The sequence below is a fragment of the Drosophila serrata genome, unplaced genomic scaffold (genome assembly GCF_035046125.1).
Source record: "Drosophila serrata isolate PLE 108 unplaced genomic scaffold, ASM3504612v1 contig_217, whole genome shotgun sequence".
In the NCBI taxonomy this organism is placed as follows: Eukaryota; Metazoa; Arthropoda; class Insecta; order Diptera; family Drosophilidae; genus Drosophila; species Drosophila serrata.
Window position 1 is genome coordinate 2,936,613 of NW_028257115.1, and position 27,867 is coordinate 2,964,479.

A 27,867-nucleotide genomic window follows, 5' to 3' on the forward strand; every position below is an offset into this window, starting at 1 on the left:
AGTTAAAAGGTGCATTTTTATACTATTTAACACGCATATAAATTAATGAAAATTGTCCACATTGTGTTGTTTGTATTACGTATTACTCGTTTGTTTATTTTTCATGTGTTACAAAGCATTTGCAGTTACAATTTTAGCATAAAACTCTATCGTTGATTAGCCGGACGAGCGGTAAACCTTCTCAAATATGGCAGATTACAATACTCTCATGTATCCTCTCGTTTCCGTCCCGTTTCTCTCTTGAAACATACAAACTAGCAAGCAACTTGCAGCAGGTACGTTGGAGGGCCTTGTTAATAACCGTTTAGAACTAGTACGTCGTCTTACAATTAGTTAAGATATAAGTTTTATATACGTTTCTATGGAAATATTCTGCCAGAGAGAGACTCCACTCCGCATTCCCCATAAATAACAAAGAATCAGTAGCGTTGGCTCTCACGATCCGAGTACTTGCCACTCAGCTTGCTGACCGAATAACGATCCGAGTAGGCATCGTACTTGTCCGCCTTGTAGTTGATCTCCTGCGGCGTATATCCAATGTTCTTCTGCCAGTGTCGCGTCCAGTAGAGATCCTCGTTACGCACCTGGGACGGTGTCCTGGCGTCCCGGAACACATACACGCAGTAGATCATGCAGCCAATCAGGGTGAGGAAGCCGAAGATGAGGAACACAATGCCCAGTATCCACACATACAGCGGCTCGTAGAACTGCACCACAATAACGAAGCCCAGCGTGACCAGGATCAGGCCCAGGTTAAGCAGCAGCATCAGACAACAGACGCCCTTGACATTCGGACAAAAGGGATTCGGAGCGGACATTGTCTCAATCTTGGCCCCACGCCTGGTCGTGGACCGGGCACTGCGCCCCGTCTTGGCTGTGCTGGCCACCGAATAGACACTCCGCGGTGCTCCACGCGACACCGGACGTTGGCTGTAACGACTGTAAAGGTAAGAAAGAAATCTTTAGTATCTTTCTATAAATATTTTTAAGATATCAAAGTACTTGCCTGATTTCAGAGGGCGCCTTGTAGGCGGCACTGGTCACATAGATGTCACTGCCAGCATCCCCGGCCTGGTCATAGCTAAGCGCGGATGGGGCCCGGGGCGGTTGGCGCGTGGGCGGTGGCCCGCTGAGCGAACGGGGACCCCCGTTGTCCGGCGAACTGGAGAGCCCCATCTGACTGTGGCTGTAGGTGCTCTGGAGGTGCTGGTGGTGGCCATTGCCATTGCCCGCTGAGGAGGAGCGCTTCTTGCGCGACGGATTGTAGTGATGCGACTGCGGTGAGATCCGCTCGTGGGTCAGCGTGTACTCCGAGTAGGTGCGCTCGGAGGGGGCACGATGCGAATGGGTCTCATCGCCATCGGTGGAGTAGCCGCGATTGGAGTGCACGTAGGGCGGATCCGGCGTGAGGCGGCCGTGCGTGGCCACATAATGGCTGCCCTTCAACCTGTAATGGTAATTGGAAGGTAAATGAGTTACCACCGATTGGCTGCTAAGTGGTCGCGATTCCGGTGCTCCGCAACTCCTCAACTCTTCGACTTTGCTACTCACTTCTTCACTTGTCTCTCATGCATTCCGCTGCTGTCCCGTCTGTTGCTTCGGAAATCTCCTTGTGTCGGCGCTCCTCTTCCGCTGATTGACTGCTAATGGACCCGTCTAGCAATTCTCAGAGATTCCTGCAACAGAGTAAATAAAACACATGGGATTAGCTCTTTGGCTTCGTAGCAATTAGCCCTTTACTTTATCGGCCAGTTTATAACTTTTAATTAAAGCGACGAAAGTTTGAGGACGCTTTGTCTAAAGTAAAATTCGGACTGCAACCAAACTGTATGAAATAAAAAGCTAACTAGTTCTTATACCCTTGAAGGGTAGTATAACTTTAGTGAGAAGTTTGCAATTTAAGATTCGTCCCAATGATACAATTTTAAGCAGCAAGTATTTACGAACTTCGGAAAGGCTCGGATCAAACATATATATATATTATATATACATAGCTGCCATAGGAACGATCGTTCCATGTTTTTCTATATCTCTCTCTCTCTCTGTGTAACTCTTGCTCTCCATCTCTCACTGTGTGTCTCTACCGATTACTCTGTCTCTCCATTTCTCTCGGCATTTCTCCCTCTCTCTCACTTTCTCTGCTCTCTTCACTCGGACAGTATAAATAGAGGCACTGCTGTCGCCGCGACTTCAGTCTGTGCGGGGGGTACCCAGTGTTTACATCTATGGTGACGGTGATAGTGATAGTGATTCGACCTCGAAAACATGACGTGGCCAACGCTATATATCTGGATAACGAGGAAGAAGCTCACTTTGATGACAAATTGACGACAAGGATAGTGCGGTAAGTCTTAACCATGATAATTGTATCATATATGTATATATATAGATGGTACTAGAGGGATTAGCTCTGAGTCTAGAATAAGCTAAGTACATAGCTATGCATTTAGTTTCTAATTAAAAACCTTATTGCCATGAACTCCTAATTAACTCTTCCTTAATTTTAACTGAAAGTGATACAGCATTTTGTGTTTGGGGCATCCGTGCGGGTATTATAATTTTAGTCAGCAGCTTCCAAAGTAGTCAATGAGTCATTTTCGACCCTATAAATCATATATATTCTTGATCAGCAGTTTAAGATTTGATCCTATTATTCTGATTCTAAATTGCTAGGGTATAAAAACTTAGGCTTCCCGCAGATATTTTTCTTCCTTGTTATATTTTACAAACTGCAAAAGTTTTATGGTTTTTTTGAGTTCCGTGTTTTGGCCTCATAAAAATTCCATGATAAAATATATTCTCATTGCCAGAACTAAACCATCTGCCACAGAAAAAATTAAAGTTATGAACATTTCAAAGTACACACAACATTTTTTAAATTAAAACAAGTTTTCTTTACTAATAAGATTTAATAGTAAATTAAAAATTAATTTTATTAGAGCAAAACAAATAGGTAATATTAAATTTTAGGAAAGGTTTTTAATTGGAAATCTCATACTTCAGTTCTCATATTCTCGATGCATTCCATAATAAATTTTTATAAAATTCCCCACTCCCTTTCCCCTACATTTAACATCTTGGCCTTTATAATATCTTTCGCCAGCCAAGAGTGAATGCAAATTTAAATCGAGGACAAAGAATCATAAACAAGAAACAATTTCGATTAGCTTTTGAATCGTTGGAGGTTGGCATTAATGTTGAAAGACCGACCGGCCATTAAGCTGCAATCCCAACCGACTTGGCGTAAACTTCTTGTGCGCCTTGCATAACTTATATCAATTTATGATCCTTCAGCGAGCGGAGGACACACCCAGCCAGCCTTAATGATTGCAACTGCAGTTCGTTGCACTTTCCGCCCCATGTCCCGTTAAATTCGTGTTGCACTCTCTTCTGGTTCCACTCCCGCCTCCACCTCCATCAGCACCACCTCCGCAGTCCACCGCAGCCACTCAAAAAGTTGGAGAAATTCCCTCTTTCAAGTTCATGGCAGGGAAATTGAAGTTGCCCGTCCTTCGGTGCCATTCGCCTGCAATTTGTCACTTGGTCACGTAGCTCTCGGTTCTCGCTGGGTGCGTCACTCCATCCAAGGTGACAGTTGATAAAGGGAGCGCCGGCTAAGGGCAAAACTGGTTACACACGCCGCAAACTTAATCTCTGGCCGATGTTTTCCATGAATTTGTTTACGCACCCAGGCAGAGCATAAATCAGCATATTTTTTATGACACTCGGAATATGTCAATCAGCAGCAGGTAACATATTTTTCGCATCAAACTACATTCAATGCCATAATTGGTAGGAATTAGAGTTTCTTAAAGGTTTTGAATAATCAAAGGCATTCATGAAACTTAAATTAGGTTCTCCTAACTTCATTCCTTTATTTTTTAAGGTGCATCATTAACGCCTTGATTCTTTTATGACATTTAAATATGTCAATCATATATTCTCCAAACAAGAACTCTTATTATAGTAAAGATTTTTCTTGTATAAAAGTAATAAGAACCAGTTTGAAAAGGTTGTCTATAATAAAGCATACCACCCCATTGATAAGTATATATTTTTTTCATGACATTCCCATATGTCAATCATCATTGCCTGAAGCAAACTCCTTATCAGAAACATATATATTTTTTTCCACCGACAAATGTGTTTATAATTTGCCATCTTCTTTTGCAGCATATCATTAACGCCTCGCACTGCCAGTGGCTGGCTGATAAAATTGAGTTATTGCCTCGATTAGGCCAATTAAAGGGTGTCGTTATCTAGCCCGTTGGCCTGCTAGGATGGCTCCTCCTGCTCCATACTCCTTCTGCTCCTCCTTCTGCTCCAGCTACTCCTCTAGTGTCCATACAGATACTGGCGGGCAGCCTTCTTATTATTTCAGCTGAAGCCAATTTCTGAGTGCATTTACATTTGTTCCCTGCCCGGCGGTCAATCGCGATACAATTGTCAGTTGGGATCTGGATCTGTGGATCTGTGTGGGGGCTTCGGTCCGCTCCGGACTGCTCTCTACCGAAACTTTCAAGTTCAATGCGGTGATTTCAGCGCCTGGGGATCCACACACAAACAACACACAACAGCACACACATTTATGGTGTGGGCGGTAACGTCGTCAAATGAAAAATCGAACAGAGCTGGGAGGGGGACTAGGGGGAAACATAAAGAGAAACAGAAATAGCGACCCTTTCATCTGGGTCTTGGGTCTTTGGGTCTCGGTCTCGGAACTCGGGACGGACTGTGTGGTCCCAATGGCTCTGGGTTGGATTTGGACCGCTCCTGACCACTTCTATCATTTGGCGGCCATCAAAGCCGGAGCGAGAGTCACAGCTCTCTCTGTTCGCAACTCCCATGCGTCGGATTTTCAGTCCGCACATTGATTTGTTTATGCGGTTTTCGGGGTTTGTTTTGTTAGGCCTGCTCCGCGTGCCAGCCTTAAAGCCTAAAGCCTTTTCCTTTTGAGGCGCTGCCAAATGGAATGCGAATGCCATTAAAATGTGTTTGCTCTCGCATTTACCTTGGCGTTGGCCAACACCGAGGCCTTAACATTTAACGCCACATAAACAGCCTTAATAAACCGTGAAAGCCTCGAGAATCCGCTCGAGAGCATCGTTATCTCTTGGTGTACAAATATTATGCACTATGCTTATAAGGTACTCTACCCAAGTACACAACGAGAAACCATTTAAATATTATAGTTATTGATATGGATAGGGGGTTTTTTATGACCTGTACACTTTGAACAACTAGACAAATATTAGTTCAAACGAAATAAAGTATTAATGATAAATAGTTTGTACATTCGTTTCAGGATTATTTTCTATTGAAAAATAGTTTTTCTAAATAAAAATAAAATGAATATCCATTAAGTATCGAGTTTTCCCACTGTGTACTAAATGTTTTTGCCACCATCTCACTCGTAAAGCATTTTAGATGGTCCAGGTTACATGAGATTTGCATTTTGTCGCTCGACCGTTAACGAGGTGGCGCCTCCATCTTCATCTCCATCTCAATCTGACCCCACCACCTTCGCTTTTTGGCCATTGTCTTCGATGGATTTCACAACTTTCGCTGCTTCCGGCGGTGCGGCAACAATGGGTTAAGAGCGGAAGTCGTTGCCAGCGCAAAACGAGAAGTTAATTCGCCGCAATTTCTGTAACACTCGGTTGTCGGGTGTGAGAAGTCGACCGACCACAAAAATGCACTCCACCTCGGTTAACCCACGTCCCACTCCACCGTCCACGTTCACTCCCAATCTGGGGCCATTGCGCCTGTGGTCAAGTGTCATACTCATAAAGGTTGAACGAACGACTTGAACTTGGCAAAGCGATTGCTTTTGCCCATTTGGAGGAGTCAAAGCTGCTCTGTGGTCAGCAAATGCAAATTTCATGGCCAGAGCGGCATATTTTCGGGGCGCGGTTTAGAAAGTTTTTCCCCCAATGTTATACACCACATGGATGGATGTGCCTGGAAAAACTGGGGCAAGGCATTCACTAGAACTGCAGGCCTGCGACCGAATATATCTGTAACACTCAACCGCATTTGGAACGCCTTTCACAAAAATCAAATGCTGGGGAAGATCGAAGGCGGAGAAGGAGAAGGAGGTGCAGGTGGAGGCCATTACCTGGCCGAAAAAAATAAATTGCATGCGCTGCTGTGCACCAATCCACAGTCCCATAAATAGCCCCGCGGCGCCACCAGAAGTTGCTAGAATAAATAATAACACACTTTACGTTGTCATTCCCAGAAATTTGAGTCTCTTGTGATATGCATGGGGCAGTAAGTGATCTTTTTAATATCCATAAATCAGCCATTGTATTCAGTTTAGTTTTGAGTCAAGAACAACAAGGAGTTAAGCTGGAATTTGTGAATTTATAACCATGATAGACCAGAGTTGACCAAGGTAGAGCATGAAGAAAAACTAATCAATATAAATGGCCAACAAAATGGGGAAAAAAATGTGTTTACATAGGAATTTAAATGTTTATTTTATTTTTTTGCCTTGCCTTATTTATAGTTTTCAATAAGTGTTGAGTTATTTACTGATTTATTTATTTATTTGTTTTTCTTTTATTGTTAAATCTTTAAAAATGTATAAACTTCTTTAGAATTTTATTGTATATGTATATAGGGACAATATTATTTATTTCCCTTCTATCTATAGTTTCCTTCAGGGTTATATCCCTCATAAAAAGCTTCAACTGCTACGAAACCACTCTGATATCATAAGCTAATTTTATTTGAAAGTAACCTTTGTTTCCCAGATGTATTATTCATTTTAATTATAACAAAAAACACCAACATCATTTGGAAAAAACATATCTGCTTAATTGCTCACGACTATTAACTATGGCTGCATGTCATTTCGATAATCAGCATAAAATTTGATTGCATTGTTAAGAGCCAAACACTTAATGCTGATTTGCCTCGATTCGATGTGGTATTTAAACTGGCTTTTGGCTTGGATATAACATATCTGGGTATATACACACAGACATCTATATAGTGCGTGGTCCCGTCTCCAGATCTTAGACACTAAGTAGCCATGGCTGCCGCGCGTTAATCGCTTTTAATTGCTAAATTACGCGCTGGATGGCCGACATTGCGACGAGGGTCGGGTCTGGTCTGGACCGGACCGGACTGGACTGGAGGCCCATAGATGGTGACGAAGAGTCAAGAGTTAAGAGCTGCTGGAAGCTGGAGACATGGTTGTGGCTATTAACACGCCGCAAACCCGACCCGGGATCTGGGATCTGGGATCTGTGACTGAGACTGCGACTGCGACTGCTGATGCTGATGCGACTGGAACTGGCCAACACTAATGCGTGTAATTAGCCGCAAAAAAAGCGGCAAGACCACTTAACTGATTTATTAAAACGTTTTTCCATTAAATTTTTAACCCTGCAGGCTATTAAAAACACTAGCAGACGTAAAAAGAGGCCGCAAAAGGGCGCGCAGACTTGAAAAATGAGCAGCGTTTAAAATTATTTTGTTTCTTGGTACAGTGGGCATTAACCTTATGCCTCCCCCACCCCTTAAAAACATATATAAATATGTTAGTATGGCATTATATATTATTCATTAAGGTCAGGCTAAGAAAGCAAAGTTTTGTTAAAGTTCAACTATCAGGGGTAAAGCTATAAAGGGATATGTTGATAGGGAAAAATAGAGAAGTTTGCTCGAAGTTTTGATAACCTAGAAGTTAGCACGAAGAGATATAGTTATTATTCAAGAATAATAATAATAGTTTAAATCCAAGAAATCTTCCTCAGATTCCATGAACTTACACCGACTCTTAGGGAGAACATTACATAATATATATGTCAAGTATTTTTATTGGGTCTTTAACAACAATTTTCAAAATCCCAAGGACTATCATATATCCCCCCAAAAGCAAAAGGGTATAAAAGCAAGCTTTTGATTCCACTGTGGCAATTCGAAACAGGCCCCCATGTTAATCTACGGCTTTTCACCGACAAGTTGGGCAAAAAAATTCAAATGGGCGGTCAGTTGGCAAAACATTTTGACAACGACAATGGCCATGCAACAGCAGCAACTGGGAGCCCAGAAAACCCATCCGAAAACCCCAAAAACCTAAGCCCCGAAACTTTCTAGCCATAAATGCCCGCTCACGTCGTCGTCAAGCTTTTGGCCAAAAGGCAAGGCAAGGGAACAAAATTAATTATGGCCAAGTGCGGCGATGGGGCGATGAAAGTGCGATAAAGATGCCATATTTCTTTTATTAATTTTTTAGCCATTTATTTGCGGCGTTTGATGTAGCGCTGCGTTGCTGCCAAGCCAAGCTGAGAGTAAGCCATTAAAATCAATGGCCGAAGTGGCAAAAGAATTGAACAGAAACGGACTCCAAAAGAAGGTTACAATTGCCCGGGTTTGTGTTGTGTTGGCCAAAACAATATTAAATCTCGACACTCGTGCGGAGAAAGTTGACTTTGCGGCCTAAGCTAAGGCCACTTCCTCCAACCCCGGACAAACCCCCCTCGAAACTCCGTCTCGCCAATTTTTTCCCTTGATTCTTTTGTTTTTTTTATTGTTGTTTGCTGTTTTTATTTTGCAAGCTCACTTTAAACAACAACAATTGTTTACACCAAATCGATGTTGTTTTTATTTCTATGTAAGAGACGGGGGACAAATGAAGTTAGGTGTTGTAACAGGGCTGGTCCCCTTTTTGACTGCGTCACGTTTGCCACATCAATTTCAATCAACCTGACCCCGTCTTAGGACCAACCTTACTCCGGATCTCTGTATCTTGGAATGGGAATGCGAATGCACAAACATATGGAGTTTTTCTGGGCTGTTTTTCCCATCAAAACGCAACAGTTGTCTGTTGGTAATCTCTATGGCCGGAATTGTCTTTGGGCTTCCATCTTCAAAAAAACAGTTAAAGTCAAGGGCTTAGGGAGCTCAGGTGGCATACTCGAAAATAGAAGAGCTTTGGATGAATTGTGGAATTAGGAAAATGCTTTTTTTGAGTGCCTTGAATTTACATATATGTTGGGAGTTTCGCTTTATGAAAAGATCAAGGGGAGGTAGAGATAATATATAAGCAAATTTAGACTTTAAGAGGAACTACGTAATTACTAAATAATATCAATATTCATATCCTAATTCATTTAAGTATTTACTTGCTAAACTGTAACTATCTGAATTATCAAATCATCCCATAAATATCAACCCTTTTCAGTGTTTATTTTCTTTGATAGCTCTTAAGTATATTGTTCGTTTGAAACTAGCTTTTCATTATTATTCTGCATTGATATGCGAAGGGCACTCTTCTGTATTCGCACTTCATTAGCACACTTTTCCAATATGTTTATGTGGGCGCCCGCTGTTTGCGCTTCTGGGTTAATGTTGGTCGCCAATATGGAGCTGTCGTTGGAACTGTCGGTGTCGCCTTCCGGCATAATGGCACACAATGGCACTCCAATGAAATGCGCGCTCTATGAGTAAATTGATTTCACTTTGGCCCCGATGGAGTGGAGGCAAGGGTGCCATAACCCATACTATATGTTACTATATTACGTTCTGAGTGGAAGCACAATGATCTGTTTAGACAGACGACGGCTAGATTTGTGGCCGCATTAACTGGGTCTCGGAGCAGAACCGATAGAGATCGTCAGGTGTTTCCATTTACTCAACCAAGGCGGCGTTCTAGCCTGGACTCGTATCTATGGCCATATCTTTGTATCTGTATCTGCTGGCGCACGGTCTAAATGGCACCCAAAACAATGCGCATAATAAATATTCTTTCTGTGCGGCGGAGGTTTTTGGTAGTTGGTGGGGTGAGGTGATGGTGCCTTTGGTGGTTACCCAGGTTAAACCTGTTCGCGGCGGCATATTTATGGGCAGTCTGCCATGGCAAAGCGCACAGGGAACATATCCAAGTATCTCAGTGCGACTGCAAGCCACAGTTATAACCGTTATAACTTTTGTTTTAGCCCGTTTTCTTTTTCGGTTTCATTAATAGTTCAAATAACTGCACAAGTGGCTCAGGCCATCAACGGCAGACACACTTAACGAGCTGTATTTTTACGACCCAGCAGTCTGTTGCTGCAATCTATTGATCTACTGACTTTCATAAAGATCGAGTTACAAACAGGCGACATTATGCACCCACAGACAGTATCAATTCCATTCAACTAATTTTAGTTAGTTAATACATTTTGTTATGAAACAGAGTTTCCGGAACCTATTACTTAAATATTAAAGTAAGTTATTTATTATATAAAAAACTTTTGACTTTCCTAGCAAGTAGTTTAATTAAGCTGTAGTTTGAATAATTAGTTCCTATGAGTATTACTTTTAGGGATGTTCCCCTGTATTGTATTAGTTTCATGCTTCGTGCATGCATTTCAATTGCACAACATGTTGACAAACAATGTCCATAGGTAATACACTTGTACTAAAACTAAGGTGAAAAAAAATAACAACTGTGTACCTTAAATATCAAATAATAATAAGCCAATGAGGCACCAATCGACACATGAGGCAGATCGTATGCAAACTTGGAGCATACAGAGACCAGATCGTGGCTTTTCCTGCCGCCAACATTCACCACTAGCATCCCATGCCTCTTGTGTCCGCCTTGGCCAGTTTTTCCGCCACCGGTTGCTTTCCCACGCTAGGCTGCAGCTGCTCCGATCGGAGCGGATTGCTTTGCATTGGATTGGATTGGATTGGATCGGCGATGCCGAGAATGCCCAGTTGCCGGCTGATACGAGTATTCTAATGCGCCCGGGACACGGATAGAGATTAATTAATATTGCAGCTCGTTAAGTGGCAACAAGGCTTTTTGCTGTTTGCCTTTTTATGGCCTTTGTTTTTCTGCAAATTCATTGTTTAATAATTATTTCGTGTTATGCAGGAAATTTCATTGGAAAACTGCATTTTTATACCCTTGTAGGGTATTATAATTTTAATCTGAAGCTTTAAAAGCAGTGAAGGAGTCATTTCCAACCATAAAAATTAATATATTCTGGATCAGCATCAACAGGCGAATCTTTCTAGCTATCTCCGGTCAAATCATTTTTTTTTCAGAACTTTCCCATTTTTTGAAAATAAGGAAAGGGGTTACATCGTTAAAATGTTTCAAAAATCGGCCAAAAATTCACATTTTATATGGAGTACTCAGTTTTATTAACCTGAAAAAAATGAACATACGAGCGCTTTCCAAATTAAAATTAATGCTGTTTTGGCTTAGTTATGAGATTTTTAAATTTGATTTGTCGTAAAATTTTCATATAAAAATATCCCTAAATATCGATTAAAAGTATGCGAATATTTTAAGTTCCACTTCCTATTATATCCATAATTCAATTGTAAACTGTAAGGGTATATAAGCTTCTGCATCTTGAAGTTAGTTTCCTTTCTTATTATATATTGCATTCAGGAACTCCACTTGGATTTCCTTAAAGAAAAGGCAAAGCTTAGTTAATTACAGAGGCTGGAAAATGATGATTTTTTTTTTAATATATATCAGGAACGAAGATTTTTCCAAAACTTTACCCCTGCAGGCCAGTGTTTGTTTGCATGACATCTTCCCAGTTCAAGTCTTCCATCATATCATGTGAATGCTGACGATGCGCTCATCCCATAGATCTCATAGTAGCAAATAAACTAAATATGTTCAACTTAACGACTGTCCGCTAAATATCAAAAACAATCTTGGGAGTTTTTTCCTTTCGGCTTTTGTTGTCGGCTATTTGTATTTAAAGTTTTTCTCATTTCTGCTACCTTTTTTTGTGTGGTTTTTGTGTTTTGCCGTCAAGGTCTTTTGGCGGCAAACGCAGACAGCGATTTATGAGAGGGGTGTTGCCTTTTATAATTTGGCAGAGCTATTTGCTGTGTGTGTGTGTATTGTTGAGGTTATTGTATAATATTTGCCTTTGCTCGAAATACATGTATAATTTACTAGCCACTTATCGGGCCACGTTGAAGATCTGTGGATTGTGGGGGCGTGGACGGCTCAGCCTCTGGGAAAAATGGCTTTAATGTCAAGTGTGGCTCACAGAATTTCGGATGCCGGCTTAAAGGCCCTCGAGAAGCCCAAAAACTGTGTTTTCAACAAGTTTTTTGTGTTGTGTGTTTTCTGGCGACTTGATTGCTTCTCTGTTTTGGGCACATTTCATCAAATGCCTGTTCACTCAATTAGATGTTGAAACTGAGGCTGAGGACGTTGCCATAACTCTGGACCTCTGGCTTCGATTTGGCGAGCATTGAATTATGAATCAGAAATTTGAAGAGCTTTTGTGCATATATATTTATATATTTATATATATTGTACTCTGAGCTCTGCTTATTGTTCATCCACTTCTAATTGTTTCCTATGCCGAGCGAAACAAATTGAAATGTGATGTGGTTATTTAGGTGATTTCGTTACGCTCTTTGCCCATAAAAACAAAAGAAAATGGGATTTTGATTAAATTTAAAGTTAATCGGCTAGAAGTTGGAGGAAATATACTTCTAGTTTCCATGGGAAGCATACAAAAAAAAATACAAGTCGACAGATTTCGTTTTCATCTCAAAAGATCTTTAAGCAATAAATGTAAATTAAAAGCCAACTAACTAACACTCTCTCGTATACTTTATAATAAAAATGCAAGTTATGGCGTTTCGAACCGGTGAGAAGAATCAAATGAAACCCATAATTTTCGGCGGCTCAAAACGATACCCAAAAGATCCTCAGGAATTTGACTCTACTCTCAACCCGACTGCAACAACCGGCCAAAACCGGTTGGCATCATTGATTCAATAAGCATTCAACTTAGCATCGATCTGTGAGTCGATCATTGATTTATATAGCCCCGACTGCAGTCGCGGAATGTCTTGATTTTTGTTTTCATATAATTTGCACGCAATGAGTGTGCAGGCGACACGAGGCATTAATTACGAGTACATGTGATGGTGACATCATCATCAACATCATCATCGCCATCATTGTCATCTGTCAGTTTGCAGATTTCAATTGCAGTCTCAAATGTCAAATGAAAGTTGCTGCAGCAGCAGCAGCAGCAGCAGTCCCTGTGTGTTAATTATCCCATGCATAATCGCGGTTACTTGGATTTTTTTGTAGTCTCTTAGATTCACACGCAAACACAAGACGAGCAGCAGCAGCAACAACATCAGCAGCAGCAGCAGCAGCAACATAAGCAGCAACAACAGCAGCAACATCAGCAGCAACAGCAGCAACATCAGCAGCAGCAGAAGGTTGCAAAAGCTACAAGAGTTGGATTGCATATTTAACACGAGTTTATATAACCGCCTTGCCACGGGTGATTAGCACTGATTGATTTGTGTTTTTTTGATGGTCGTCGAGCATTTGCATATGGCCATCTTGGTGGCTTTGGTATCTTTGTATCTTTGCATCTTGGCTTCCAGCCAGACTATCCATGGAAACGCATCGCGAAACACAGCTGCAAATGGCCAGCCAAAAAAACCTGTTGTCTGCAACCCGCATTACGTAACTTTCGCTGCATCTGTTTTGGAATTGCGCTTATGACCATGAGCTGTGGTCCTGCTACCTCTAATTGCTACTACCAACTCCGTGCTGACCCCAAACAAGCCAACAAGCATACAATAAGAGACACACAGAATTATCATTATTATCACAACATTGTCATCTGTAGAGGAAAAATAAAAAATAATATAAAGGAGAAGGAGGAGAAATAGAAACACTTGGCCGCTGGCGATGGTTTTGAATTTCTAGATGTTGCTGCTGCTGCTGCTGTTGCTGCTGCTGCTGTCCGTGCCACTTTTATTGGATGGCAGGCAGCGTGCTAAGCATGGCTGGCTGTTAAGCATAAACATTGCCAGCGGCGAAGACACGAAAAATAATAAAAAAAACTAAGCGAGTGAAAAATAAAGAAAAATAACTTAGCCAAACCGAAAGCTAGTTCTGTTATGCACAGTGGGGCTGAATGGGGAAATGAGTTAACTCGGGTCGACTTAACTATGGGAGCTACTGATATACCATAGATAAGGGGTAGAGGCATTTGAAAAATGCTTTTCATTGTAGTGGCAGTCCCATGATAGTATCGTTAGGTAAGGGCTTATGCTTATGCCTTATGCTTATGTCAGGCAGCACTTCCTCTGCCTGCCTTTTGCCATCACGATTGTCATTCCGGGCAAAAGAGAAAGCAATAAATTAAATGCATATAAAGCCATTAAATTTCACTCATTGATCCATTTGGTATTGGCATTCCCCACTGGTCCATGCCATGTCCAATGCCCAAAGGCAATTCCACAGATTGCAGTTTTCTGGCAAAAGACCAAAAATGTTTGCTCTGTCCACTACTGGGTTTTGGATTTTCACCCGAATACGAATCCCCATCCTGTTGACGGCAACAAATGACATAAGACATATCGGAAAGGCGAACAAACTGTGTTTGTGTTACCAAGAAGAGAGCAAATCATGCTCATATAAGGTCAGTCTTTAGCTGCCAACAAACCAGCAAACACTTTCAGGGTCAACTGGTGCGTAATCAATGGGTATCAATGAAATCACCGCCCCCGCAGTTTGGTTCAACGCTTTGCGGAAATCAAAAACCGAAGGTGGAAGACAACCTTAAGTTGCTCAAAATGCAATTCCGCTGGGCAAAAAACAAAATTTATGGCAAATAAACAAGTTAAGCAGGCACTGGGGATAACTGCGAAGACATGGCAAACTTTACTTTAACACCAGAGTTTATAAATATTTAATAGAAAGCTCTCAAAACCGTAGTTTTTTATATACACTTGGGGATTTTTATACTCATTTATTTACTTTAAAGTCTTCTTGACTAGCCTTTAAGTTAGAAGTTTTCTCTCAGTGCCCTCGGGTGGACTTTAATTATGATTTTTTTAAGTTTTGTGACCTCAGAATTGTCTTGCCATTAAGCAAATTAAAGTCAACCTCGAATCGTCTAATAGGTTTTTAAGTGTTTAAAAACGAATGAGTTGCTCTCAGCTGATATTAAATTTCTTTGAAAAGAAACGTTAAAGCTTCAATATTTAAACTACATCTAAATCAATATATTTTTATTGCCCGATTTGTATTTTTCTCTGTACAGAGGTCTCTGCATCCACACACATTTCACTCTATATATATACAGATATATAGGAGGAATATATTCCGCGGCACGGCTGTGGGCTACAAAATAAATAAAAATACAAAAACTGGCTTACCTTCTCTCCTCATTGTTATACAGTTGAACTGGTGTTGCTGCTGTTGGTGGTATTGTTTCGCTTATTTATTGTTAACGCTTTTTGCCAGCCACTGCGACAGGTTGTTAGTTTCTGGCTGCTGTACACATTTCATTACACTTCACTCGAGAAACAAACAGGGCGAAATGTGGAGAAATATCATATATATATATATTAATATAAATGCGAGTTGGGGCGATGACGCCGTATCGGAGATATGCAAATGCGTTGGTGCGATCGCGACTTCGACTTCGACTGTGCGAGTGTGTGTGTGTGTGTGGGCCAAAAACCTTTACTGGTTCTGGCCAAAATGCCAGCCAACACGTTTACTAGTAATACTTGGATGCGAGAGTGGAATGAGGTATATGATATAATCGCTGGCATGAATGAATGAACGAACGAAAGGCGTTGCAGCTTCTCTCGCTTCAAGTCCAAAAACAATGGCCAAGATTCGCTGTGGACCACGGACATCGTCTAACTAAGCTCAAATCTTCTCGGCCCAAACTCTGGCGGCGGCACAGCAAATTGCAGCGCCATAATGAAATCGCCCATAATCTTGGCTAAGGCTAATAATAGCAGCAGGTTTTGGAGCTGGCCAACACACACACACACCACTCGGACACACACTTGCACACACAGTCCAGAGTCTGGCTTAGACACAGATACATTTACAGATGGTTAGCAAATTTGGCCACCACTCCGTTTGTTTGTTCTGTATTTTCTTGCCAGCCGATCGGGCGTATACTTCACGCCGAAAAAATTCAAATGACACTCACGTAATCCGCTAAAAATAGTTGAATTCACTGCGCGGTATTTTTGTTTTTGGGTTCGGAGTACAACTTTTGTTATTGTTTTATATATGTATATATTGTTTTGTCAATCTCGGTGGATTGCAAATGCACCGCTCATGGGGTTTAACTCGAAGCGAACGCGTCGCGATCTCGGCTCAAACTGATCGCTGGGAAGTTGCGACAATGTTCAGGCACCTGTGAGTGGTCTAAACCCGAACTGGTCTAAAACGCGGCTCAAACCGGTCGTGCTCTTGGCCAAGTCTGCCTCTCTCTCTCTTTGTATATTTTCTTGTCCAAGTCTCTTTCACAACTTTCCTCTCTGGTTTTGGTTTGAAGCTGGTCTTGTGCCGGTCTCTACCATCTGCACTTTGCACTTTTGGCGACTGCATTTTGTTGTCAAACTGCAAAAACTGCATTTAATAACCGTTAACCAAAACTTCTGCAACACGTGCATGGCATTCGCACACTGAGAGAAATTTTGGGTGCTGCAATTAATTATATTTAAAGATCAAATACAATATATTTGATATTTGGAAAGTATGTTATGTTTCAGGTAGAAAGAGTAGTCGAAATGTTTTCAGTGCACTTAGTGGTTGGGGGTGGTTGACGTTACCGAGGTTGGAGGTGAGGAGCACTTGGAGGCTTACTACATTAGGCCTCATTGCCTGTCAGGCACCACTTTTGGCCAGCTGCCGCACGTGACTGTGCAGCGCTTTTGACTGCTGCTGTTGGGTTGCATTAGGGGTCAGACGGTGGGGCATAAGTTGGGGCTTAATTTGCATCGTGTCATTAGGATGAGTGGCATCGATAATGGGGCCAGACCCCAGTACTCTCTGGGTCACTCTTACCACTGTTTAAGGCTGCTTGTTGTGCTACACCAACTCGATGGTATTCAAAATGGTCATTCATATAAATAAATGCTGCATAAATATTCGTATTTTTGGCTGAGAGAAGCCACCATTTGAACAAGCATTGGAAATGTATAATAATATGGTTAAAATAATTTAAAAACTCTTCAAAAACTTCCGAACTCGCGGTTTGAATTTATTTATTTAAATGCAGCCAAAAGATAGAAATAAAGTTTGCTAGCATCCACATAAATTTAATGACAGCTCGCAAAGTTGAAAAGGAAATTGCTTATTGTTTTGCACAAATTTCAGAGTCATTTCACATAATGAGTGCTGCATAAAAAGAAGTGGAACTCATTTGTTAATTAATTAGATAAGTCTTAGACTTATTTTGCTGTTTTTTTTTAGGAACTTATAAACAGGATGTTACCATAAATGTTCTTTTGTGTGTTCATTATTAATTTTGTTTAGCTTCTAAAACGATGGTTTCACTTTTAATACATATTTATATTTAGTATATACTTTATTATATTTTATAGCCTTGGAGAGTATTATAAAACTTCGGCATTCCGAAGAATGTTACCTTTTCTTGCTTTTAAAATATATGTCTGTTGCTTGTTTGCTTTAGTCATTTAAATTGAGGCAAACCTTAAGTTTTTTCCTTAATTTTAACATAAAATAGTTGGGAACAGTGTAGGGAGAATAAGCTCTTCTACTTTACAGAACCTAAAAAACCTTGTTGTTTTATTTTTTCCTATTTTTACAGGATGCGGGACTCCTGCCAGTTTGATTTCTTCGCTGCTGACACGCACAGGATCCTGTGATTTGTCTATTTCGGGCTCTATGCCAGCAGCACTCCTGGCATACATACATACATATATGTTAGCATTCTTTCTTTCTATTTTTTTGCTGTGAAATCCCTTTCAGTTCCTCACAGGACGTTACTTTCTGTTTACTTTACGCATCAGGCGCAGCTCGTGTACGCCTGATGTTTGTTCTTTGGCACTGCAAGTCGTAAAAAGTTTCCTGTGTGCGCTCTGTGTCCTTGGCGGGTGTCATAAAAGTTGCATAAAACTGCACAGATTTCTCAACTGTGTGTCGTGAAAAAAGTTTAGGATATGTCTTAAATACAATGGAACATCATGTTGGTGTCTCAAAGGATCGCTTTAATATGACCGACCCTAGCATTTGGCTTTAAATACAAACCGGCAAGTCGTTTGTACTCCATAAAAAAAAAGGACAAGACGAGACAGGGAAAACTGCGGCCTCGCATGTGTCAGGATTTAATTTAGATAAAAGCTTTTCCACACTTTCGTCGCTGAGCCAGGGGGCCACTCTCTCTTCACAACCAGACCTTTGACGTGCACCAGATAATGCCTCAAATCAATTCCGTAAACACTTTCCCGCTTTTCCGCACTTGGCCGCAAAACCCTGTCAGCGTTACGACAATTTATTTTCATGCCAAGCTCCTCCTCCTTGGCCGGCATATATGGATGACGTTGTCCTGTCGCAGGGATTGATTCTGAATTATCAGTTGGAGAACTAAAACAAAGTTGTATTTATTTCTATCACATTGTAAGGATCGTGGGAGTAAAGAGTTCTCTCGAAAGGGATTAATTAAAAAGTTCTCCCCTTGGTATAAATTAAACTTACGCCTCTACAATGTTAAAAATCTGCCTGTCTAAAATTCAATAAGTTTAACGAACTACTATAAATGCAATTTAAACTATAAACCCAATTTAAAGCCCAACTGCATTAAATTGTAATTCAATATTTACCCTTTGAATACCCAAAAGTCCCGCACCCGAATAAAAGATAGTGACAACTTAATTATTCATTGACATTTATTGATTGAATTTGATAATGTTTCTGTTTTCTGCAGCATTTTGTTGAATTTTTACATTGAATATGCGTTAAGGATTTTCTTTTATTTTGTCATTTCTCATCGACTTGATTATGTACTTAGGGTTAGTTTAAGAGTTTTGCGGTGTTTGCTGTTAAGACATCGGCTCAGATATTTGTATATCTTGTACGGAGGGGAGCTTAGGAACCTGATTTGTGGCCCGTTGGTAGTTTGCAAAACACACACACATTTTCCATATATATGTATTCACATTTAAAAAACTATATTTTTACAATTGTTTGTTTCGAATTACCTTCAAAATATTCATATCAAGTATCGGCGGTAGAGTGTTTTATTTGTAGTACTGTCTTGGCATACAAAAAATACACAATAGTTATAAATACTTAGTATCTCTGTGGGTGGGGTTGGTGGTCTGTGTGGTTTTGTGTAAAAGGGGAAATAAATATGGTATCATATATGTAACGAATATATATATAATCGAAAATAGTTGCCGTTTTATTTGATCTTTTTTGTTGTTGTTGTTGTTGTTTCTTTGTATCGTTTTGTTGCCATCTGCTGGTCGCTTGTATATGGTATGTATATAGCAATTAAAAGTATTTGTATTTGCATTCTGTATACGTAGGAGGGCTCTTTGTAGGTTTCTTTTGTATTCTGTAACTAGCACAACAACTGCACATTCAAATAGGTATATACTATATATCGTTATAGGTATAGGTTATGCATGTTTTGGCCTTGATTCTCAATAGTTTTTTCAGTTGCTTGTTGGTTTTTGTGGCGGCTGGGAAATGCGTTTGGTCTCTTTGTTTGGCCAATTTTCGCATTCCTTGTCAGTTGGAATTTGTAGTTTTTGTTTACATTTAACCTACTCTGCTTGCTTCATATATTTGGTTTTTATTTATTTTTTATTTAGTTTTTTGTTTAGCTAGTGCTAGTAACATGAATAATTTAATTTGATTTGATTTTATTTACTCTTTGCTGTAGGCCCGTGGGTGTGCTTGCATTTTTATCTATTCGATATCTATTATCATAGGTACACATATCAACACAGTAGTTTCGGTTGGTTAGTACAGCAAACTCTTGCCCATATTTATATTTTTATCCATTTAACTATTTATTTGTTTATTCTTATTTTTTCTTTTTTGCTGCACATAAAATCTGGAAGATAGCAGTTTGCAGTTTGCAGTTTGAAGTGAGAAGTCAAAGTGCTCTTTGGAAGATACGGAGTGAGGAGCGTGGAGTTTTATGCTGGGCTGTAGGAGAGCCTGGCACAGTAGCATTGGAAATTATGACTCTACTTCGATGTTTGATTCTTTTTGGGATCATTTCAAAGTATTCGATGTATCGAAGTTGAATTCTAACATAGGAAAACATAATTAAACCGTATAGATACAGATGTTGAAAGGCTGTGCAAGGACTGCGAACCAAATGTTTGCCTTATTAACTAAATACTTGCTTGATTACCGATTAATTATTTATCCATTTATGTATATATGTATATTCATATGTTTTGTTTGTTTGTTGTTGATTTCTTGCATAATACTCGTACTCCGTAATTAACAATCTTGAAATGTGTGGCTGTTCGCTCGAGTTTAGTGTAAATATTAAAAATAGTTGTAATTTGACTTGGGTTTTCCTCTTTTGTTGTGCATCATTTAGTAGTTGTTCGTTTTTAGTTTAGCCTCAGCTTTAGCATTAGTTTTGCCCTCTAAATTTCCCTCGACTGCCTTTGCGAAAGGTATAAAAAGTTCATCCTACAGTTTACAGTGTACAGTTTACAGTTAAGAGTTACAGTTTCAACAATCCCTCAATTATTAATAATATCTTCAAGTTCCTTCGTTATAGAGACCATTGTATATAGTACAAAATTTACAATAGAAGCGAGACCTTTTCTTCTGGGTGGAAAAACCAATTTTTGGGGGACGGGGCTAGAAAAGTTTTCTGGGGCGGAGGTGGGGATAAAAGACATGGGGAAAAGCCCTAAGTATAAAGCAAAAGAGCCGAAGGCTGCCTCTTGGGGGGACTAGCGCGTGTCTAATAAATTTATACAAAATCTGTGCTCAGAAAATAGTTTACAAATATACTTTAGACTTAGTTAAACTGTCCTTTGGGCATGATATAAATTGTACACATCATGTACATATATCATCATCATCATATCATATATATATATATATATTGTAAATAGCTTCCTGCTTGTATAGTATGTCTTGTGTTTCGTGTTTCTGGTTTTTTTTTTTTTTTTTTTGTGGGGGATTTCAAAGAAGCTCGGAGTTACGCAAATTTTGATTGTTTCTTGGCTTTCACTGGCGTATAGAAAAGGTGCTGAATTGTCACTTGTATCTGTTAAGTATACACGATGTTGCTTTGCTGATATATATTTATGTATATTCGTATAGCTTAAATTGACCCAAAAATGTGTGTATATGTTGTATTCATGCGTTGGCCGGGTAAAAGTCTTCAAAACGCATCTGGTAGTTCAAGTACTGTGTGTCTTTATGAGATTTTATTGATTTCTGCTGCCAATTTGTGGCAATTTCAGCAATGCTAGGCTTCTACTAAGTCCCTAATTTTGTGTCTGTCTGTGTCAAGTGTTTTTATTTTAATCCATAACTTTTATCCATAATTTTGTTCAAGCAGCGGGGGATAGGGGAGCAAACCCCCGTCTTGTTGCTCGTCACTTTTGCACCATTTGAATTTCGATTCTTCGCTAACATTTACAAACTGAAGAGAAGGAGGAGTCTTTGTCGAACAACTAGAGTAGGTACAATACATACAATGCTGGATTGAAGGATACTGGCTACAGTTTAGCTTCGGTTAAGTTATCGTCGTCGATGCAATTACATTGCTCTGCTGTGCTGGAAACGTTTTACAAACGGTTCGTTCGGTTATCCTGTCTTAGTCTCAATCCATCCAAGAATCAATTGATGAAGCGCGCTTTCTGCTTGCGCACAAAGTCCTGGGCCTGCTTGTCGTTGATTCGCACCTCGAGGATTTGCAAAATGGGATTACCTATCAAGGGTAAGGGCATGAAGAGGAAATAGCATCGTGATGGGATTGAGGGGTTGGGTGTTTTTCTCAACTTACATTTATCCTTTTGCTCCATGAGTGGCAGCTCGATTTGTTTCAACCCATGGAAGTTGTCCACACTGGTGCTGTAGTCCGCCACTCCGGGTATGTTGCCCAGGGCCAGATAGGCCTCGCCACCGAAATCATTGGCCGTCAGGACATCGTGGTCCATCACTGTAAAACATATCATGGCGCCCTCGGTGAGGCACTGCTCCAGGGTTACAGAGAACTCAAAGCACTCATCGAATATGGGGTTCAGAGTGCGCTGCAGTCGAGGAAATAATGAGTTATTAATTAGATTATATTGCAGTAATTGGGAAAATGTAGTATTACCTTATGCACATTCGTCTGCTGTTCCATGCAATGCAGGAATATCCTTCGTGGCAGCAACTCAATAACCACAAAGGGATCACTGAAGCCATTCGGATCCAGGGGCACCACATCCCGGGCATGCAGCACCTCCACACAAAGAGAGTCATGATTGAAGTAGGCCCGCACTGCCAGCGATCCATAAGGCGAGGGAGTCACCGCCATCAACTGCTCCCTCAGGCGTTGCATATAGAACATATCTATAAGCCGATCCGTGTCCGTTTTGTGGAACTGTAGCCTCTGCTCTATACGCCAGAAATCCTCCGTGTGCAGGCATTCAAGGAGCAGGCCCTGGCCCTCGGCATGGAAGAAGTCGATGAGCAGCTGGAGTGCCTCGTATAAACGCTTGTGGAAATGCGTGGGCTTGTCCGTCTCATCGCCCGTCTCCATTTGGCGTGACATCTCGCCCAGCACCGTTTTCCAGATGAAACGCAGAGATCGATTGAAGTTCTTGGTGAGCAGGGCGCTATTCAGCGCCGCCAGGTGGCAGTCCAGGTACTCCAGGAGCGGAACAATGGCCTGGTTGGCCGGTAGGGAGTCTGGGGACCAGGCCAAATGGAACATGGCCTTTTGCAGTGACATTTGCATGAGGGGGGCCAGCTTGGACAGGATCCGTTCAGTCCTATTCTCCATGTGGGTGAGACTAGACTCTAAGAGGTTGTCTGCCGATTCCTCCAGTGGCTGTTCATCCGACCGGAACTCTGCCAGAGTGCGACGCACATACTCCACATTATTGACAGTGACACACATGTCATCGGAGCAGCGGAACGGTCCCTGTTGCTCGTAGTAGCCACTGTCCGCCAGGGCCGTGTGTATCAGATCGCAGTAGTGCATCGCCGCCGAGCAGACCACATCAATTAGCTGGGATTCCAACATGATGGCCGTGTCCTCGTCCGGCCAGTTCATCACCTTCCAGAATTCTTTGATATTTAGCAGTGTGCTCGCAGTGTCCACCGAGGAACTGCTGTAGCGCACAATGCGCTCGCCTTCACAGATGGCATCCATGCGGATGGCCGCCCTAATCCTTTGCAGCGCCTTGGCCTTGCTCACCATCATCCAACGCTCTAGCGTGGGGATGAACCACTCGTGGCTCTGACTCAGCGCTAGAGGCTTCTCCGGCGGCTGTGGCTGCGTCGAGAGGTGACGCTTCAGCTGGCAGAACTCCTGAAGGGCCAGGAACAATTCAAAGGGCTTTGTGTCTACCGGTTCGGCATCACCCTCGAGCACGGCATACTGGGAGAGATTCATTCGGACTCCGGGCACCTGGCCAGCGGCCATCCGGGTGTACACCTCCTCGCCCACCATTGCATCGTACTGTTTGTAAATGATGCTGAAGTACTGGATGCCGTTCGTGCTGCGAATGAAAATAGAGAGGGTTTTGTTACGTGGTTGGGTATTGCTTCAAGAGATTACCCATAATCGGATTACCCATTTTCAGGTTCAATTAGGTAGTAGGTTAGTAGTCTTTTCTTGCTATTTCTTTATTATTAAATATTAAATTTCCTAAATTAAAGTCCTCCTACCTTCAAGTACGTGTAAAATAAAAATTTAATCAATTTTAAGAAACGTTTAACTAAACACAAAGCCCATTCGGCAAGACAACCGTTGCCTGCGGCAGACAAAGCCAACCTCAGTCCGTGTTTAAAACGAGAAAATGCCGCAATTAGCCTCCAAGTGAATTTTGCTAATGCCGCAGGACTCCAGGACTCTGGCCTGAAGCACTCAGCTCTCAACACTTTCCACTGACAGCTCCTGGACATTTGGTAAATGCCTTGTCAGGATGCCCGACCCGAAGAAGAAGGGCAACGTGAGAGCATTTTTATGACAGCGCAATTAATTTGGGGCTTATGTGTGTAAGCCACTTGATGTCCTCATTAAGGTCCTTTTATGGCCGCGCTAACTGGCAAATATGTGACTGATTAGTCCAGCGGGAAGGCCAAGGATGCGCCACTATGCACCTATAAACGAAACGAGCCGTTATTGAAGCCCTTTCCGGCCTGGCCTAATGGCGTAACGTGATCCGCTTCGTTAGATGGATCGATTTATCATTTAATTTGCCAGAGATTTTGAAACTCGTGCACCTGTGTAACAGTGCTGCCCGAATCAACTTATATTCGAGGGAAATAAGCCCACGTTTCAATTATAATAATAGCTTGTTTTCCTTCTCGTTATTTTAAAAGGTTCTTTCATTTTAACCTTTTGGTTATTTTTAGAAAAGTCTAAAAATTCCTCGGAATTTGAAGCGAAGAAAATTCTATTGTGTTGTTTACATTGAAAACCTCACTTGTGTACCTGCTGAATGGAGTTGTTTCCCATTCAATACCCATCTCTATTACCAGAATGGGTTGTTTTTTTTAAATATATTCGCACTACTTATGGCTCATAAAAAGCACTCCCAGTTGGACAGTGAAGTGTCCCAGTTGCCGGCAATCTGTCATGACAACATTTTGCGGCCCTCATTAATGCTCGTTAGCTTTATGACTTTGACTCGGGCATTTGACAAATGCTCAAACTGATTAGAGACCGACAGTGTGGAGTGTAGAGTCGCCCTCGGCGACGATATCGGATAAGTTGGTATCGAAATGACGCCATTTGCGCGGGTGGCATACAATTCAATTGGGTCAGCGGGCGAGCGGAGTGCAAGTATGTGTGTGCTCACATGGTAACCAGGAGCTGGAAGGGACTTTGGAGCAGGGAGCCAAGCTTTTATGTACGACACGTGTCCGACATACTCAACTTGGTGACGGGGCAAAGGTAACTAACCCGAACCGGCGACTAAAAGTGATCCCGTAATCCGCAATCTACACTAAGGACAATTTAAACTAAGTTTTGATAATAGAGAATTTAAGTTTATCTTATTTTGAACTTAAATAATGAAGTAAGTTTCGGAAACCGGAAACTTACATATCCTGTGGAACCATCGAATAGAAAATCTTTCATAACTAAGCCGAATAAGCATTAATTTAAATTCGGAAAGCGGTTCTGTGATAGTTTTTAATAGCTTACAATATCTCCATACCGTATTTAGAATTTTAGAAACTTAAAAATTTTGACAATTTTTGAAAATTTTAACGATGTAACCCCTTTAAAAAAGTTGAAAAAATGGGAACAATTTTGAAAATTTTAGATTTTCAATATTTTGTTATTTATGAATAAAGATTTTAATTCTGAAACGGAATATATACGACTTTTCGAAATCCCTTGCTTTTTGGGCATTTTATGCCTTCAAGGAGTCCTGAAATATTGGCATATTTTAAACAAATATTTCTCTCTGTGCAATACTCACTTGTCGAAAAGGGCATGATAATAGGTCTGCCCCAGCTGAATGTCGGCCGTTAATGTCGTTACGAAGTTCGATAATGGATTGGGCATACCCTGCGACTCCCGGAGCACGGCCTGGCCCCACATCACGGATCCTTTGCGCAGGGCGTTGACCACCTCACCGCGCACACCCTTGTTGAAAGGACACACGGCCCGGAATGCCCTCATGGAGCCAAGAAGTCCAAGGCAACGCAGCAGGAACTCCAAGCGAATCAGTGAAGGCGGATTTAGCGCTGGAAAGATGTCCCTATGCCGCCGTATCTGATTGAGAGAACGCTCCACAAATCCATTCATGGCATCCGCTAGCCACTGTTCCAGATCACGACTAAGTGGCTCCTGATTAGGCTGATTCCACTGCTTCTCCACGTCGCTGAGCAGACGATGAAGGAACTTCGGATCCAGTGGGGTGGAGCGATTTAGCTTGGCAGCAGCCACATATCTTAAAAAATAAAAAGGAAATAAATAAAAATATGCTTAATTTTACTTGTGAAAATATATTAAGAAAATAACCCACCTGGCCATGGCGCAATGCAAGTCAGATAGATCTGCCTGCACGGCTAACTGATGAAGGATTGTCAGCGCCGGTCCTGGCAGATCGCCACACCAGGTCCACGAAGGCTCATGTGTGGTCACCTCATGCTGCATGAAGACCATTTGCAGTTGCTCTATCTTGTGCAGCTGCTGCTCATGGTTCTCCTCGCCCACCGTGCTCCGATCCTCGCGCGTTGACAGCCACAACTTGAGCCGGATTCGTCCCTGGACAGTGCTCCGATGACTACGTGCCTCGAGCTTAAACCAAGCATCCAGTCCGGTGGAGGGGATGTCCGAAAGGGGTATGTTCACCGAGCCGAGGAAGTCGTCCTGGGAGCCCTGTCGAGCAGACTGGCACACCTGTTTGAAGAAGCGTCCCAGGCCGCGGACTCCGCGGACCTCGTTCAGTCGCGAGACAGCGTCTAGGACGCAGCTTTCATCGTCGTGGTCCCAAATGTCCAGGTGAAACGTGTCCGTGTTGATGTCGTCTATGTCGCTGCAAAAAAGGATACAAAATTAAACACTTAAATGGAATACACCGATTTGTGTTTAATTTATTTAAAAGTTGCTTCATATTTGTCCTATTAAAACCTTTGTGAGTTAGCATGTGTTTTCCCGGAACATTTGCCAGAGCTTTGTGCTTCGTTTAATTTATTACATGATTTATTCTTGCATTAAAATTGAAACAACATTCGCGCAGTGTTGTCGTTGATTTTCCACGAAGCCCTTGGAAAATCCGCTTTGGTTTGAAAACAGTCATAAAAGTGTATTTGTTTTTCTGTTCTGGGAAGTGTTGCTGCTTAGTTAGACATTTTGTAAAGGATTTAGCGATGCTTAATTTGGTTTTATAGTTTGTAATTTAAATATTATATAAAATATGGAAAATTTCTTTGTCTTAAAATTATAAAAGAAAGTATTTATTTATTTTCTAGAAAATGATATAAAATTCACTGTAAAATAAATATATACGTCTTTGTTAGAGTGCCAAACTTTCCAGCTTGATTGGTTTTCAATTTCCCTGTTTCCATTTTTATGGGAATTGCAACATAACATTTCATTGCATTTCTTATGGCACATTTCATGTGCATTTGCGTTTCCATTTTATGGAAAATGTAAATGAATTTTCCTCTTTTATGGCTTACAACTCGTAAATTACATTCGGCATTGAAGCGAATCGTTGAGCATGTGACAGAGATCAAGGCTCACAATGATTTGTTTGGTTTTGATGCCAGGTTTCCTCATTTATCAACCAGCCAGGCGGAAGGAAGGGCGTCTGCCATCTTCTAAATATTTCATTTAAATTACAAGAGGAAGTAATTGAATAATTCCTTTTACAAATCCCTCAAAAAAATTGCCGCGGTGCCCTCTTTATTTAAGCAAACAATCGTATTAAAATGTTCCTCAAAGTGTGCAGAGAGAGAAATTAATGTTTTAATCTAAATTGAGTAGTAAAAGTTATTTTTATATTACCTAATATTCTTAAAATCAAAATTAAATTATAGTTTCGATATCAGAGTTTAGTTTTTATATACAAATTGTATTTATATTGTTTGTTCTGTGTTCACTTACAACTTGAACTTCTCATTCCACTTGGGGGTCAGTGTATGGGGCTTAATGCTGGTCGCCTTGATGAGCTTGGCCGGCACCGGGCCGCCCAGTGAGTCGCGCTGCTCCCGTCGACCCGCCTCCCGCCGCTTGAAGCTCAGCCGGAAGCTGTGCTTGCGATGCGGCGGCGAGTCCGTGGCGCTGTTATCGAAGCCACCGCTCATGTCCGCGGACAGGGCTCGAGGCGTCGGCGGCAGCGGCAGCGGCGACACGGGCGGACAAGCGTCTCCGTCCGGCTGGATGCCCAGCATGCAATACGGATCCGAGAAACCTGCAAGAG

General features: G+C 41.4%; 2 protein-coding genes across 5 annotated transcripts in view; both read right to left on the reverse strand.

Moving 5' to 3' along the window:
- Nucleotides 1-66: 66 nt before the first annotated feature.
- On the reverse strand, nucleotides 67-16,202 carry LOC110187123 (uncharacterized). 3 transcript variants are annotated; one of them, XM_020956537.2, is made up of 5 exons: nucleotides 15,969-16,202; nucleotides 15,175-15,311; nucleotides 1,552-1,676; nucleotides 1,007-1,447; nucleotides 67-939 (listed from the first exon to the last, which is right to left on the reverse strand). In XM_020956537.2, the coding sequence occupies exons 3-5, from the start codon at nucleotides 1,572-1,574 to the stop codon at nucleotides 420-422; spliced, it is 984 nt and encodes a 327-aa protein (XP_020812196.2). In that variant the 5' UTR covers nucleotides 1,575-1,676; nucleotides 15,175-15,311; nucleotides 15,969-16,202; the 3' UTR covers nucleotides 67-419. The 3 variants fall into 3 exon arrangements, with proteins under 3 accessions (XP_020812196.2, XP_086685874.1, XP_086685875.1); XM_086829748.1 differs by having other exon boundaries at nucleotides 15,175-15,316; nucleotides 15,969-16,146; XM_086829749.1 differs by having other exon boundaries at nucleotides 15,820-16,146.
- Nucleotides 16,203-18,657: 2,455 nt separating this feature from the next.
- Nucleotides 18,658-27,867, reverse strand: part of unc-13-4A (BAI1 associated protein 3) — a 74,017-nt gene continuing 64,807 nt past the window's right edge. For both annotated transcript variants that reach the window (XM_086829751.1, XM_086829750.1), the window contains 6 exons: nucleotides 27,552-27,858; nucleotides 25,966-26,478; nucleotides 25,417-25,890; nucleotides 22,095-23,484; nucleotides 21,780-22,026; nucleotides 18,658-21,704 (listed from right to left, as the gene is read on the reverse strand). In XM_086829751.1, coding sequence (XP_086685877.1) covers nucleotides 21,613-21,704; nucleotides 21,780-22,026; nucleotides 22,095-23,484; nucleotides 25,417-25,890; nucleotides 25,966-26,478; nucleotides 27,552-27,858 — 3,023 coding nt within the window. In that variant the 3' untranslated portion in view covers nucleotides 18,658-21,612. The remainder of the gene's footprint in view (nucleotides 21,705-21,779; nucleotides 22,027-22,094; nucleotides 23,485-25,416; nucleotides 25,891-25,965; nucleotides 26,479-27,551; nucleotides 27,859-27,867) is intronic.

What these genes read in the sequence shown, in the direction of transcription:
- LOC110187123 (XM_020956537.2), bottom strand. Translation starts at nt 1,574, where the DNA reads ATGCATGAGAGACAAGTGAAGAA. An exon ending in CATGAGAGACAAGTGAAGAA is followed by an intron (nt 1,448 to 1,551) that starts GTGAGTAGCAAA and finishes TTACCATTACAG; the next exon opens with GTTGAAGGGCAGCCATTATG. An exon ending in AAGGCGCCCTCTGAAATCAG is followed by an intron (nt 940 to 1,006) that starts GCAAGTACTTTG and finishes TTACCTTTACAG; the next exon opens with TCGTTACAGCCAACGTCCGG.